The sequence below is a fragment of the Struthio camelus genome, chromosome Z (assembly GCF_040807025.1).
Source record: "Struthio camelus isolate bStrCam1 chromosome Z, bStrCam1.hap1, whole genome shotgun sequence".
NCBI lineage: Eukaryota > Metazoa > Chordata > Aves > Struthioniformes > Struthionidae > Struthio > Struthio camelus.
Window position 1 is genome coordinate 11,488,255 of NC_090982.1, and position 16,495 is coordinate 11,504,749.

Consider the following 16,495-nt stretch of genomic DNA (forward strand, 5'->3'; position numbering starts at 1 on the left):
GGTGGGGGTCAGACCTCCTCTCCCCCCCCCCCCCCCCCCCAGACACAAACAGTGAGAACGTTCCTTGGAGAAAGGCTCCTCCGATCTCCTGGACGTGCCCTGCACTGCACTCTTGTCTGTTGCCTTTGGTCATGCACCTTGTAGAAGGACCTACCCCCGCTAACTCAGTGCCCTCCCTCATAGGAGCTCAGGGCAGCCAGAAGAGCTCTCCTTTGCCCAGTCTGAACAGAGGCACTTCTTACACTGAGGTTATGCAATTAATGGCTAATTGTGGTTAACATAGAGGAGTAGGTCAGGTGAAGCCCCAGTCCCAACCATTGTCACTGGTGTGAAAGCCACTGGGATGAGTCAACCATTCCCTCCTGGAAGGCCCTGCAGACCAAAGGAGGTTACTGTCTGCAGGGCTACAGGACTCATTATGGGGTGCAGGGGAAAGAGCATGTGGGGAATGTGTAAAACCTATTACAGGATGTTTTTAAGGGGATTGAGGGGACAGGTGAGACTTATTATGGGAGGTCTAGCGGAAAGACCAAAGGCAGGGAAGGAGAAGGATCAAGTTGGACTGGGGAGGAACAAACATGGCAAAACAGTGAAAAGGGGAAAAAAGGGACCAGCTGAATGTAAACAGCTTGCTAGGCAGTATGATGATCCCCTAACGGAGCCCTGCACTTGGTCACTGTTGTGTATCCTCTCTTTTCATTAAATCCTATTTCTAACTACGGTGAATGACAGACAACTTTGAGCTGGGCTAGCCAGTGAGTTGCTGTGTGCCAGCATCTGGAGGGAGCCTGGAAGCTGCCAGGGCTCCTATGTCCTGGTGCCACAACAGGGGAGACCATGAGCGTTTGGGAACATATACTGAAAAGACTGAGTGTCTAAGGCCAGATGCCTGAGGGAGGAATACAGGGACGTTGTCAGAGCGTGCAGGGATGCGACAAGGAAGGCTAAGGCCCAGTTGGAATTACATCTGGCAAGGGATGTCAAGGACAACAAGAAGGCCTTCTTCAAATACATCAATAGCAAAAGGAAGACTAGGGAAAACGTGGGCCCGCTGCTGAATGGGGCAGGTGCCCTGGTGACGAAGGATACAGAGAAGGCAGAGTTATTGAATGCTGCCTTTGCTTCAGTCTTCACTGCTAAGGCCAGCCCTCAGGAATTCCTGACTCTGCAGACAAGAGAGGAAGTCTGCAGAAAGGAAGACTCTCCCTTGGTGGAGGAGGATCAGGTTAGAGATCTTTTGTCCAAACTTGACATCCATAAATCCATGGGCCCCGATGGGATGCACCCGCGAGTGCTGAGGGAGCTGGCGGATGTTATCGCTAGGCCACTCTCCATCCTCTTGGAAAGGTCCTGGAGATCAGGAGAGGTGCCTGAGGACTGGAAGAGGAGCCAGGACACTACAGGCCTGTCAGCCTCACCTCCCTCCCTGGAAAGGTGATGGAACAGCTCCTCCTGAAGGTCCTCACTAAGCATCTGGAGGGCAAGAAGGTGATCAGGAGTAGTCAGCATGGATTCAGCAAAGGGAAATCATGGCTGACCAATCTGACAGCCTTCTCTGACGGAATGACTGGCTTGGTAGATGAGGGGAGAGCAGTGGATGTTGTCTACCTGGACTTCAGCAAGGCTTTTGACACTGTCTCCCATCACATCCTCCTAGGTAAGCTCAGGAAGTGTGGGCTAGACGAGTGGACAGTGAGGTGGATTGAGAACTGGCTGGATGGCCGAGCTCAGAGGGTTGAGGTCAGTGGCACAGAGTCAAGTTGGAGGACTATATCTAGTGGTGTCCCCCAGGGGTCAGTCCTGGGTCCAGTCTTGTTCAATGTATTCATCCATGACCTGGAGGAAGGGACAGAATGCACCCTCAGCAAGTTGGCTGATGATACTAAACTGGGGGGAGAGGCTGACACACCAGAAGACTGTGCTGCCATTCAGCGGGACCTGGACAGGCTGGAGAGCTGGGCCGAGAGGAACCTCCTGAAGTTCAACAAAGGCAAGTGCAGGGTCCTGCACCTAGGGAGAAATAATCCCAGGCACCAGTACAGGCTGGGGACTGACCTGTTGGAAAGTAGCTCTGCAGAGAAGGACCTGGGAGTGCTGGTGGACAACAAGTTAAACATGAGCCAGCAGTGTGCCCTTGTGGCCAAGAAGGCCAATGGGATCCTGGGGTGCATTAGGCAGAGTGTTGGCAGCAGGACGAGGGAGGTGATCCTGCCCCTCTACTCAGCCCTGGGGAGGCCTCCCCTGGAGTCCTGTGTCCAGTTCTGGGCTCCCCAGGACAAGAGAGACATGGCCCTACTGGAGAGAGTCCAGCGGAGGGCTACCAAGACGATTAGAGGGCTGGAGCACCTCTCCTATGAAGAAAGACTGCAAGAGCTGGGCCTGTTCAGCCTGGAGAAGAGAAGATTGAGAGGGGATCTCATCAACGTGTACAAGTATCTGAAGGGGGAGTGTCAAGAGGATGAGGCCAGCCTCTTCTCCGTGGTGCCCAGCAACAGGACAAGAGGCAATGGGCAGAAACTGAACCACAGGAAGTTCCATCTGAACCTGAGAAAAAACTTCTTCACTGTGAGGGTGACAGAGCATTGGAACAGGTTGCCCAGAGAGGTGGTGGAGTCTCCTTCCCTGGAGATATTCAAAACCCATCTGGACACAATCCTGGGCAATATGCTCTAGGTGACCCTGCTTGAGCAGGGGGGTTGGACTAGATGATCTCCAGAGGTCCCTTCCAACCTAAACGATTCTGTGATCTATACTGTTTGCACATATATATTTGCAAACCTAGATATGCATACATACAAACATGCATATACATATATTAATACACACACACACATATGCACACACACAAACATACATATGTATGTGTGCACGCATATATTCCACTAGTGGATTTGAATCCTGATCAGCTGGACAGCAGGAAGAGGATTGGGTTGTCAGCACAGCTCATGTCTTTGTGAGTGCTGTGTGCCCATAAAGCACTGTTTTGTGTTGGTCTGCATGGCTGTGCAAAGCGTGCGTGTGTGTGCATGTGCGTGTGCGTGCCTGACAGGCAAACACACTCAGCCTTGCTACTGGCTGAAGCTGGGGATCAATCAGGCGAATGGATTCAGCTGCCTCTGATGCTCTCTGCCTCTCCTCGGACCTGCCACACGCCAGACTCCTCGCCGTTTTGGTGTCCTCGCTCCCCTCTGTCAAGGTCTGTCCCGTGCCGCTCTTGCAGTAGGCTCCAGGTGTGGCTGGACTGTACAAGGATAGCCCCAGGCCACCAGCCCCTGGCCCACACATGTCCTACTTGCTGCCTGCCGGGACTCCTGAAGTGCTTCCCAGCCCACTAGGCCCAGCCTGCCTCACCTGCCCCCAGCTGGGGCAGGGCTCAGCATCTGCCCATGAAGGAGCTCCAGGAGGTGCCGTCAGCCCATCCCTCCATCCTGCTGAGGCCCCTCCATAGAGTAGCCCTCCGCTCCAGCACATCCACTGCTCCCCCTACTTTGGCATCAGCCCCAGACTTGCTCCAAGTGCCCTCTATCTGTTCATCTAGCTTGTTAAGAAAGATGTTAAACAGCTGTGGTCCCAGCATTGCCCCCTGAGCTACGCTACTGGTCACCAGCCAACTGTGGGACCTTGTACCACTGAAGACAAAACTCGGAGCCCAGCGGTCCAGCCCATTGTCTGCCCACTTTCTGGTGCGCTGATCCATAGCTCACCACTTCAGCTCTAAGTAGATCGTGTCAAAGGCCATGCTAAATTCAAAGCGTCCAACATGCGCTGCTCCTCCCTTGTCCATGGAGTCTTTTTCTCCGAGCAGGCAATCAGGCACAGATGGGTCAGGCACAGGTTGTCCTGATGAATACCTCCTCGCTGTTCCCACTCCATCTGACCCCTCCTGGGCTAGGAAACGATCTCCTGGAAGAGCCACTCCATCATATGCCCAGGGAGTGAGGAGCAGGTCATGCCTCAGATCCTCCTCAGCCTTCTGGAAGATGGGTTCAATGTCAAGCTTTTTCCAGGCCTCAGGAACCTCTGCCAATCACCACAGCCTTTCACAGGTGAGAGAGCAGCATCTCAATTCCATCCCCTGCCCCACCGGGTGGTGGGCCGGCAGCTTCCTTCACCTCCCTTATGTTGGGGGAAGCCTTGCTGCTCGGGGGAATCATGAGTCAAAACTTTACCCGGAGAAGTACGCAACACTCCTGACCAAACACATTTAAGATGGAGTCTGTCCCCGTGCACAGGGCACACCTCCAGATGCTGCAGCCCCTGGCTGATGCCATGAAGGACTTGGATGGCAGGAGACATTATGCTCTGCTTCTCCCACCGCCTGTCTCCGTGTCAGAGGGTTTTGGACAAGCTGAGCATGACATGGGCAGCTGGGAGTGGAAAGGGAGGGAAGTAGCTAAATAGTGTATAGGCGGGCATCTGCGTTTAGCCATTTGCATTCTCTATACCCTCAGATCAACTGCCAAAACTCTGCACTGATTTAAAATAATTTGATTTTTACCTAACTCCCCAACTCAAGTTTGTTTGCCTATGACAAGAACCAACTTCACTGCCACAGCTTTATACTGCAATAACCCAAAAGCTGATGAGATCAGAAGTAGTATTTCATTTGTTTATACTCAAGAGAATAAAAATCGCATTTCTGAAGTTGAAAGCACCATGTTTTCTTGTCCTATCATCCAAACCAATGTGTTAAACTCACTTAGGCATGTAGTCTAAGTTCTTCCTTCCTCCCATTCTGATTTGAAAAGTTTTCACAAGCCATACATACAGTGGCCATTTATTTTCTCCTGGATTTGATGTGAACATCCTTAAAAAATTTCAGAGGAGAAAGGGGACACTACTGTGAAAATTAACTGAAAGCAAAATACTTTTGCCAACTATTACTGACTTTTAGGATCCCCAAACACAGAGGGTCTATAGCTTTCTTCTCCTTCCACTTGAAAGACAAGGAAGAAAAATGTTCAACATTCATGGTGACTCCTTGTGAGACCTTACATTAAGGTCACATAGAACCACTACGATGATTTACTAAAGTAATCTAAATAAATTCAACTTTAATACACACCAGCTAAGTTTAGAGTCCGCTACCTGACAAAACGCCCAATAGATACACACACACAAATCAAAACTAAGGAATAAAAGATCTTGTGAACATCACCAAGAAATCCTGCATTATTTTAAGATACTGTACCCCTGAAGTAACTTCCAACCTTTCCACCTCTGTGTGTGAGCACACCTCTGTGTGTTTCTCTTTGAATCTAATCACTTATATTCTATTAATGCGAGGGAGGACTGCTCAGAAGCAGAGAAGCGAGTCAAGTAAGCAAACAGAGAAGATGGCAACAATCCCCATACTGTTGCCAGGCAACAAGTAACTAGAAAAGTACTGAGAATGATAAAAATGGTACATGTGTGTAACGTTCACAAATACAAAATATTTTAAAGAGTCAGTATTTTGCAGTGAAAAAAACAATTTATTAGAAAAATATTTAATTTTCAAACTTTTAAGAGGTCAGAGTGAACAACATCCAAGATCCAGTAGTCTCTTCTCCAGCTGAACAGCATTACATGGCCAGAATAGTGAAAATTCTGTGGTTACACAATTCAAAAAAATTTTATTAGTAGTGATTAACACAGCCTACTACTAATGCAGGTGCTGTTTATAAAAACCAAAGGGCTGTTTTCTGAGATTAGCTCTGTCTGAAATATGAGATGAAAAGATTATCAGCGATCCTAATAAATGTGTTATTAGCTATATATGGCTCAAGAGCTTTTTATTTTCAGATTCACAGCAAGAGGTAAAATCCCCTATGTGCCCCTCTTCCGCTATACCTTTAGTACATTTGGATTAAATCTTAACTGCTGCAAACATGGACAAAAATAAAAGTTGGAAAACCCATGTGAAGAATACTTATACTCAAAACAGTCATCAACACACATTTTCTTGACAGTAGCATAGAAAATGACACTGTTACGAATTGGTTATGCCACATTTCCAAGAGGGACTAAGGGGAAGGTGATGTAAACATGCATTTGATTCTGGTGGTAATGCAGCCCATTAAGCTGTTTCTTTGCTCAAGGCTCTTAACCTTTTACCCTAGCGCGGAAAACATGATCAAATGATGAGTGCAGCAGCCACCAATCTGATTTAACATTTATACTTATTAATAAAAAGAAACATAATATTTTAGTGTTGAACAGACTCCACAGAAGATTCATTACATAGTTAGCCCATAATGTTTCTTATTCAGTGCCTGAGGTGCAGAAGTGCAGACAGAAATCCATCACAGTAAATGACTGCAATCATCTTACGGAGGAAATACTGCCTTTAAATAAATATGCTGCCTACACTAAACAAACAGAAAAACATCTTACATGGGATGCTTGTACAGTAATTCCATTATTTGATAATATGTTCAATACACACACTATGAACAAAAAATTGAAAGCTTAAGAATGTAAGATCTTATGAACATCACCAACAAATCCTTTCCGTTTTTAGAATTTTGTAGTTGAAGAAGGAAGAAAACTATTCTATTACGTGAAAGATTTTGTTCAGTACCCATGAGGTACTGGTATGTGTTTTTCTTAAGGTCTACATTTTAACATTCCAATTGCATTTATATAATTGCAAATATTTTAATTAAACTGAAAATATGAGCAGTATGGTCTTTTGTCAAGTTTCGATGATCCAACTACCACTAGACTTATTTTTGTCCATCCTTACTGCTTTGACTAGCGTCTTCTTCCCACAAACATGAAAGTTGCTGTATTATATAGATATATCAAACAAAAACTAGCACAATAAGCTGATTAAAACAGGCTGTTTCTTATGTTCTTCTTCTTGTTTCTATGCTACAAAAAAAAAAAAAGAAACAGATTTAGAAAACAAATACAACTTAATCTAATGATTAAGCTTTACATGAGGATACTACAAAAGCCATTCCTTCCATTCTGAACTGCTTTGGAGGGATTGCACTAATGAATTTAATGAACTTTTAGTCTTTTATCTGGCAAGTAAAGAAAAGTCAAACAGTAAAAGTGGATATGAAAAAGCCAGTATTCAAGAATGTCTGAACGTGAGAAGCAAGAGTGTTGATCTCTTTTCCAAGAACAATATTTTTCTTGAAAGCTCAAGAATGCTCATCTCAATCCAAAGAAATCTTTATTCATAAAAAAAATCAGTATTTGACATCTATGTAACACATTATAGATACAACTTTTCATTTGCTATACTGTAAAATTCACTATCATGTAATATTGTGACTCAGTTATTCAATGAATGCTACAATGTCTGCTATGGAACAAAAGTTATTCATGAAAACCAGTTTATTCCAATTCAAAAGTTTGAAGTGAACTTAGTTTGACACAGGACAAACCCCTCACACCCAATGTGATACTGGCTCAAATAAACAAGGTCACTCTTCAGACTTTACATGACAGTTTAAAACGGTTATTTTGCTTTTTCCATTCCAGTCACACAGGGAACATCACGATGCAGAACTGTGTACAGTACATTTATTTTCAGTCTTGCACTTTGTGAGACTGGTTCTGATCCATGGCTGTGAAGAACAAGCAGATAGCGGCTGTGATGAACATATGCATTCCCTCATAAAGTAGTTTTGGCGAGAAGACGCTCCATATGAACAGGTGGTAACGCAGACTTGTTACCAAAATGATGTAGATGGCAACTGGAATAGAACGTACTAGAGCGTAGCAGAAACAGCCGTGACCCATCGCTGCTGAATTCCTAGTGATGAAAACAGAGGAGTTCACTCTCAGGCAAATACAGGAAAGATATTCTAGTTCCTCAATTTTTTAAGCATTATTTCACAACATAAAGAATTTTCACAGACCTCTACCTTACTTTAAAAAAATAACTACTGATCCAAGGATGCTTTCCCTTATCACCTCCATATATCCTGAAGTGCAAGTGGATCACATATTTGCATAGCAATTGTCACTGCAATAAAGGCACTGAGTAGCTCACCTCAAACTTGAAAAGCTCTGTGTTTCAATATGTTTCATTCTAATTGCTAAAGCCTCCATTAAGCCATTTCAAGACAGCTTCATCTGTTGTTGGCCTTACAGTGCCCTTCCACTGCATCTGGATGGTCACAGGCAGAGGAGACTTCACTGTCCCTTCACAAAGCTTCCTAGTCTGTATAAAGGATAACCAAGTGGGGCCTGCTCTCCTCGTGAAGGGCGCAAAACTTGCTAAACACTGCTGACCACAAGCAATGATATTGGTTAAAGCAACATAAAAATTGCACTATTAGAAAACTTTGCAAAGCACGCTTAACGCAATCACCCCCTAGAAAACACCGTAAGAGCAATCCATTTCATTCCTGTCACAGAAGTACAGAGTTAACTTAGGTGGGCCCACTGTATTGCAAGAAATGTCTTCCTCATCTGTAACCCACTTCGTGCAAATCTGTCACATCTGGGTATTCTAGTGGGCAACGGGTGTCAAACGAGAATGGAAATGAAAGCATTTTCTGCACTTTCTTGTTTTCCCTCCTCTGCAGAGGTGCAAATTCCTTAGCAATGATGCCAGGTTGGCACACGTACCCTCTCCCCACACTGTATCTGCAGCAACTACGTCACAGTCAACTCAGATTCCTTGTCTTTTGTCTGAACGGGTAGAACAAAGCTATCTCACTGCTATAATGCGGAGAACATTTTCCTCTCTCCATCAAAATACTTTCCTTCATCAATATCCAAAAGAATCCCAAAGAGCACATCAGCAGAAAGTGGAAACGAGTTACACCAAAATTCTGACATGAGCATCTGTTCTGTTCCTCCCCATTTTTAATTTTGATCTTGGTCCAAATAATACAAAATTTAAGATGACCTGCACCTCTCTGAGATGTAAATTAGTCACCTATGACTAAGCAAGCTACAGAATGCAGTATTTTACATGAACCATTACACTTGTTATTCCTGAAATCCAAGTAATGATGACCAAGTCCTGTATTCCAGTGAAGTCAAGATCAAAATTCCCAAGGTCTTCAGTGGAAGGAAGAACAGGTCATGAAAGCAGAGCTGAAAAATGAACTGAGAATAGCAGGTGTGAATGACTGCAAAACAAATACATGCAGTTCACAGAAAACTACTTCCCTAACTGCTTAGCCAAGAAAACTGTGACTTGTGAGTGAACTCGGTTCCTCCTCTCTTCTGCTGAACTATCATAGCATTCAGTGAGCTTGTGCAAACAACCAGCTTTGTGTTTAATAAGTAATTCTGTTGACAAGGATTAAGCATATTGCAGTTCACTCAGTCTTAGCTATATTCAAGCTGATATGCATAAAAATACAATTTGTAATAAATGATACAACTGAAAAAACAAAGGAAATGGCTGCTGAGCGAGAGGCAAATACTCGATTTTACGGTTTTTCTTACAATACAAATGCACTTGAAGGATCAGCTAGATGAAGGCTATCAGTGACTGGATATCTATCACATTTACTAAGTATAACAGGATTTTCAAGAGGTACTTAAAGGAAAGAAATGAAAGAGCGCATGAAGTTACACATCCAACTCTTCCCAGAACTCTGCTTTTTACATTTAATTTTAAATTCCTATCTCTTTTCCCAATTCCTGCTCACCTAAGAATACATGTGGTACCCTATGGAGTGAAAGCTCTTCTAACTGCAAATTAGTAATTTTAAGATTTTTTTAAAAGGCTGTTTCTTTAATTATGAAGAAAATGGTTGGAAGATTATTTAGAATAGAATCTGTGTGTTTACTTCTTTTGCTCAAAGATTAGGTAGACATAATAAGGTAGACCCACCCTTTATATTAGAACTAGAGCACACTGAAAACTGTAATTTTAGTATTAAGGCCAAAATTCTGTATTTTTGCATTTTGATTACTAGCAAACAATTCCCAAGCCAGTAAGCAAATGGTACAATTCTTTCTGTATTCTGATGCAATAATAATAAACACCTATTTTCTTCTTGTACAATACCTTTACTCCCAAAAGATCTCAGCACTCACTTGGTCTCTCAGCAAAACACAGTCACCTACCTGCTGAGAGAAATCTTGGCAGCTTCATGGTATAATGCAGCAGCACAATTTAGAGAAGGCAACAGAAACACACCGTATCCAAAGCAAACTGTTAGTGGGGTGCAAAAGCAGGATATTCGGTATATTTCAGAGCTGGTATTCACTCCCCTGTTGTTGCAAAAACAGTGCTGGAATGACTGAGCCCAAGCAATCGGAACTACTCTTATCCTGATGCTAAGGCCATGTCTTAGTCCTTCCAGCACAGCACCTTTCGTCTTGCTTCTGCAAGGCACACTGCACGTCTAGCAAAAATGACTTTGTACACTCCTCTCGTTCTGTGCACATACGGTGGCCACAGGGAAGAGGATTAGGAGGCCGCGAGAAACACAGTAGCCTGGGATCAGGCTGCTGCAGCTAACATGACAAAGAGGACCCGCTTGGTTCACAGCTGATTCCTGAGTGACTCTGAAAAACCTACCGGGAGAGCGCAGAGAGCTGGCTGTTGCAGGCCACACGCCCATCCTGCTGCTTCGGAGCCAGCGATGACTAATGTGGCAACCTCTCAATGCTACTTCAGTGAAAACAAAGGAAGGACTGTATAAAGCATCATCCTGTAACTACTCCATACTGAACTGTCCCTGCAGCAATTAAGTCCTTCTTTCTATTTGAAGAAGAGCAGAAATAGAGGGAGGTAAACTGTACACACTATTTCCATGTTGTAACAGAGGCAGTCCTTTATTCAGGCCTCAGCATAATGCAGGAATGAAAAAAAAAAGAGCCAGCCTCTTAACGGTGAGATCATTTAGCAAGCTAACTTCCGTGGACTCTCCTGGGGAATCAAAACGCGTTAAAGGTGGCAGGGCAAATTCAGACGTCAGCTGACATCAATGTTGAAAACTGCTAGATCCAGAAAAATCAGTGGCTCCAGAGACTTCTGAAGCAAGGAAGATACAGATTCACATTCCTGAAAGCTGTCCAGAGCACAGAGTCTAAAGCACAGTCTAGAGCACATAGCCTTCTAGAGCACAAGGCTTTCAAGAAAAATTTCCCTTTCAATCGAATATTTAATATATAGCAAAGGATGGCCACGAAATTGTACTATAAATGGGTTTTCTGCTTCTTTGGATCCTCTAAATCTTAACTGCCCGAGGTTTGTCGACAATTTCGCACCTCTCAATGCTTGCTTCTAACACGCTTTTAAAATGCGTTACACACCACAAAGCAATGTTTGTAAAATGAAAAAAATTATACTCACAAAAAACATGAAAGGAAAATCACTCTTTTCTTGTGAAAGTACGTCTCCCATTTATACGGAATATTTGACAGATGGTAGCATGAGTTCTTATTTTAAAATCAAGCCAAAAAACTCAACAGACAGCCCTAGAGACGCTTCCACAAGGAATTTAAAGAATTCACTACTTGACATTGTTCTAACCTTTGATCACAAAATCAAATAGACATTTTAGAAAAATGCATACATATGAGTGAGGAATACCCCAGGGTTGTCATTTTTCTGGAACTGGAGAGAGGGGAGGACAGGGGCATTGTCTGGAGGGTTTTGCTACAAACTCTGCTGAAACCTTTCTATTAAAGTTAATCACTCTGGCATTTCTGTTCTTTGAGTTCCTCTGTTCTAGTTGAATTTCACCATCTAGATTACCTCTTCTTAGGGATAATGAATTTGCATATTTGCAGACAATTTTTAGTATATTAGTGGTAAATTCCTTCCTAGTCTTTCTGTAGTTTCAGTTTTTTAAGATCTCCCTATTTAGTGCTCTCTGAAAAAATAGTTGGCACTTTGTTAATCCACAATGTATAATATTAATAAAAGGTTGCTGTCAGCAACAAACAAACTTCCAATGTCTGTGACATCTTTGAGTATCTGTTATCTCCAAGAAATTCCTCAAATCTAAGCCAAAATCAGTGAGTTCAGCAAGCAAGAATGAATTTGCTTATGTCTTTCCTACAAGCCTTACCCTCTCCTACTGTAATTCTTACGGAGCTATTTCAGATGGTAGCATGCAATCCCGCACTGTGATGAAAAAAGACTTGGTATTTTTAGCAGATTCAAAGGAGCCAAGAGTCCTTTGGAAATTTACATGATCAATCCTGGTACAGACCATCAGTCAGAGCAGTCTTTTTCAATTATTTCTGCATTAGTCCTGTAGGGCCACAACTTTCGACACCACATCCTCGCAAATAGACAGTTGTCAGAAAGGGTCATCAGTAAGCTAAAAGGGGATATGCAGTCTATTCTGCAACCATGTAAAAGAAGGAACTTGGGGACCACCACTCATTTTCTTCCACATTCCTTTTGTCAGTAAGACAGGTGGAGAAGCTAAAATTATCCAAGAAAAGCCAAATTTCTGAGTTAGAAAGTTAAAGTGGCCTGTACTCTGTCCTGGAGTAAAGCATGTTCTCATAAAGTCTTAGCACTGAAAGGATAATAAGCCCTGAAACTTCAATTCTCTTAATTCCAGCACCAAGAGGTGGAAAAATTAGGGTCACCTCAATGGTTTGCCATTTATGCTCACATAATCAGTTGCTCTGGGAAGTTCCTGTCAGGGAATGAAGTCTCAGGCACCCAGAACAGGAGATCTTTCTCACTGACCTCCACCATCAGCCAGCCTGCTCAGAACAAAGCTGTCCCCTGAATTAGTCTAAGACATGGGGCACATATCAATGAGGTTTCAGATTCCTTTTGCCTTTCTGCATGCAAGCTTGGCCCTGGAAAACAAACTGCTGTTCCGGAGGGCTCCCTGAAGTGATACCTGATAAGATTTATGTTAGACTGCAAGTAGCAACTCAGTTATGCTGTCATCTGGCAAGTCTGAGCAGGAATTCTGAACGGTTACTGTCATCACTTAACTGCTGGAGCAATGTACCAATTGTACCTTTAGTCAAGGCTATAAACTCTTAGCAACCTACCTGGAAAGATGCCCACTAGACCAAATTCTTCCCCTGCACAAGCTGATTTCCCTAACACTGGCCCTCTGCCAATTAACTTTCAAAGGACTAGAAACTCTCTGCTTTTCAGATCCAGTGTACCAGTCATCACCTTCCCTTACAGTAAAGGCAAAGCACTGCACAAGCTCAAATATCTGTGTCTATTTCAGGTCTGCAGGCCAAGAGATAGTTAAATCGCACTCTAGACAAAGTTGGTTCCTTCAGCACCAAGGAGCCTGAACACAGGCTGAAGCTTCTTTAACTTGTCCTTCATATACTGAAGTGATAAGCAAACATCAAAACATCTTAGAATGCAGGCACAGAAGCGTGTATCTGAAGGGGGAGTGTCAAGAGGATGGGGCCAGCCTCTTCTCCGTGGTGCCCAGCGACAGGACAAGAGGCAACGGGCAGAAACTGAACCACAGGACGTTCCACCTAAACCTGAGAAAAAACTTCTTCACTGTGAGGGTGACAGAGCGTTGGAACAGGTTGCCCAGAGAGGTGGTGGAGTCTCCTTCCCTGGAGATATTCAAAACCCGTCTGGACACAATCCTGGGCAATATGCTCTAGGTGACCCTGCTTGAGCAGGGGGGTTGGACTAGATGATCTCCAGAGGTCCCTTCCAACCTAAACGATTCTGTGATTCTGTGATTATTTTACTAAAGCAACAAGGAGCAGCAAATCATTCTAATAATCAGGGCTTAGAAACCCTATCTTGATTACAAGATCCTTACTGGAAAAATGAGATTTCAGACTTGTGCACTAACATTTGACACTCCTTTTCAGCGGGTACCTTCGGCTCACAGAACCGGCTTACTCCATTTAGGCTACAATGGCTATGGATGAGTCCCATCCTTTGTTCAAATACAGCATTTGCACGAAATCTTGAGTGCCTTGCTTGTTATGTTTTTCTTCACACACTACTTTTGGGAAAGGCAGTTCTGATAAGCATGCCGTGACTGTACAAGCCTGTTATTTCTTAGTCTTCAATATGCAAAATTATATATTTAAAGAGTTTTCACTGCCTCAAGCCTTCCCATAAGGCTGCTTTCACATTAACCCTTAACAAGTGTTATTCTGTGCAGCTCCAAGAAAACCAAAGTTAAACCAGTCTACCCTGTTGATAGTGGTCCAGATGTCCAAAGCAACAGGGTATAACCAAATCACTAAAATTCCTAATAAGCAAAAGATAAATCATAATTATTTCGCAGCCCAGCATCAGTCAATTTTCTGCAAGTCTCCTTCCAAAATCCACTTAGTGTTTCTAAAGACTTCCAGCAGAAGAAAGCCTGAAGCATTTTACATCAGCATTATACATGCAGGCAATACCAAGGAAACTTTTAGCTTCATTTTCTGTTAAGATGCAACTACAGGCCTTCTCATCTTCTTTGAAAACAAATAGCTCTTCTTCATCTTAGCTAAAGGTGTAAAACAAATTACATCCAAAGATTGTTCTGAACAGGCAGGCTTTGACAAGACTCAAAATAGATTTACAGGGTTGTTTAATAAAATTCACACTGACCAGTTTAGAATACGCCAGTGCAGCAGGACAAATAAACAGTGTCACAAGGCACTTGTACAGTGGGGAGACACTAACTATTTAAGTAATGTTCACTCCCCTGCACGGAGGGCACAGTCACTTCTCTCTATGTTTTTCCATTACAGTAACTACTTTCACTCTTGTGACTTAGCTAAAGTAACAGCTCTCTCCTCAAATTACTCTTGCCACCCAATACAAGGAACATGTTTGAGAAGAACTAGTGCACGTCAAGAAATGGTGTGAGAAAATGAGACTGAAAAATCCTGGATAAGAGCAGAGGGACACTACTCCACATACAGCCCTATCCACAGCTACAGACTCAAAACGTCAGCTGTGCTGGGCACAGCCTAGAAAAGGACAGAAATCTAATGGTGAAAAAGAAAAACACTTGCAAGTCAGAGATCAAATAATGCTGTTCAAATGCAGGCCACAACTTCTCATCCCTTTGATAGCTTGCATGTTTCCTGCTACCCAGAAGCTACAGATCAAACCAGAAGAACGTTATCACTTCAGCCAGTTCAGCCACAGCAAAACATTGTATGGGAAAGCTGAGCTCAAGCAGTGCTAGGCAGACAGGCACACCAGCACACCTTTAAAGGTTGTCACTGTACTCTGGAATTTGTGTTTTTAGTAAAAAGAAACTCAGCCTGAATCTCTAACCATCATCCACCACAACAACAGAAAAAACCTTCAACCACATGGAACACGGTGGACCACTGAGGGTGTTACCATTTTCTCAGAAGCAACTCACCAGCAGGAGCCGCAATCAGCCAACTTAACCTATTGCTGTGTTTCTCCGTTTCCAGACTCTAAAGCTACCCTGTTTCAAGTACACTCCCAGGCCTACTGCATGCTATTCATTGGACATTTCTGAAAGCCTCCAAAACAGAAATTAAGCAGTGTGCTGAGTATCAAGCCGCATGCAGCTAGCCAGACAGGCAACATCAAGCACAAGGACTTTCTAAGTCCTGAATCAAACTGTTTCCAGTTACCATACGGTTTCCTGTACTGCTTAGAGGATAGCTGACTAACTCCTTAGAGACTTCTGAAAAAGAAGCCAGTACACTGGAGACAAAAGCTTAAGAATTTCCAATATATTTCACTTTATGCCTACCCACACATTAGCAGTACACTCCCTTGTCCTCCAGTGATTACAGCTAAAGTTTGGTTTTATATTGGGTTTGCCAGAGTTAATTCTAATATCTCTACATAAGTGTTGAAAACTCTTAGAACTTGGACTTCAAGTCTGAACAAGAACTACTTAAGGAATATTTGTAAAACGTTCTCTGCTATTCTGCTTTTTGCCTTTTTTAAGAACATTGTTTCATTTATTCTACACACCTGAGAATCGCTACGGAAAAAATCTTCAAACTTGTTCTGTTAGGAAGACAAATAACTTCAGCACCATTAGTGGCCCAGTAACTCCTTGAGATACTATTATGGGAAAATAGTATCCAGAAGAATGAGGAAAAGTCTGTAAGATGCCAAGCATTGTCTACTTGTAAGTTCTTGAGTCCTGCTAGACTGACAGTAACAGCTATGCACAAAGTCCAATGTGTCTTCGTCATAGCTTGTGTGAACAAAAAGGTGAAAATAGAGTTACAGTTGCCCCACTTACTACCATTTAAAATTAACTTTAGTCATTTGAAGAAGTCTCAAAATCCTCTGTCAAATCATGCTTGAAGAGATTAAGCCTTGTAAAGGCCATTTTTTCAAAAAACATCTTCTGAGCTCAAGTTCTAAAGTCTCAAAAAGTACTGTCACGTCTTGGAGAATTTTCGCTGTTCATAACCCATGCACTGGATAAGCAAAATCACATCAGCTGCAAAGACACTGGACCAGAAGGAAACGGTGCCAAGTACATTCACCTGTCATGCACATGTCCCAGCAAAATTTAGTATGAAAAGGAAATAAGAGCTCAAGTCCTTCTGCTGCATTATATACAGCGTAAATACATTATATTTTCCGAAAAAACCTCAGCAGACCAGATGAATATGACCA

General features: G+C 43.2%; 1 protein-coding gene across 5 annotated transcripts in view; it reads right to left on the bottom strand.

Annotated features, from left to right (window-relative positions):
- Window positions 1-5,462: 5,462 nt before the first annotated feature.
- Window positions 5,463-16,495, bottom strand: part of PIGG (phosphatidylinositol glycan anchor biosynthesis class G (EMM blood group)) — a 107,352-nt gene continuing 96,319 nt past the window's right edge. For all 5 annotated transcript variants that reach the window (XR_011137671.1, XM_068926954.1, XM_068926958.1 and 2 more), the window contains one exon: window positions 5,463-7,750. Coding sequence is in view for 4 of the 5 variants with exons in the window: in XM_068926954.1 (XP_068783055.1) it covers window positions 7,525-7,750 (226 nt within the window). In the remaining variant the exon portion in view is untranslated. The remainder of the gene's footprint in view (window positions 7,751-16,495) is intronic.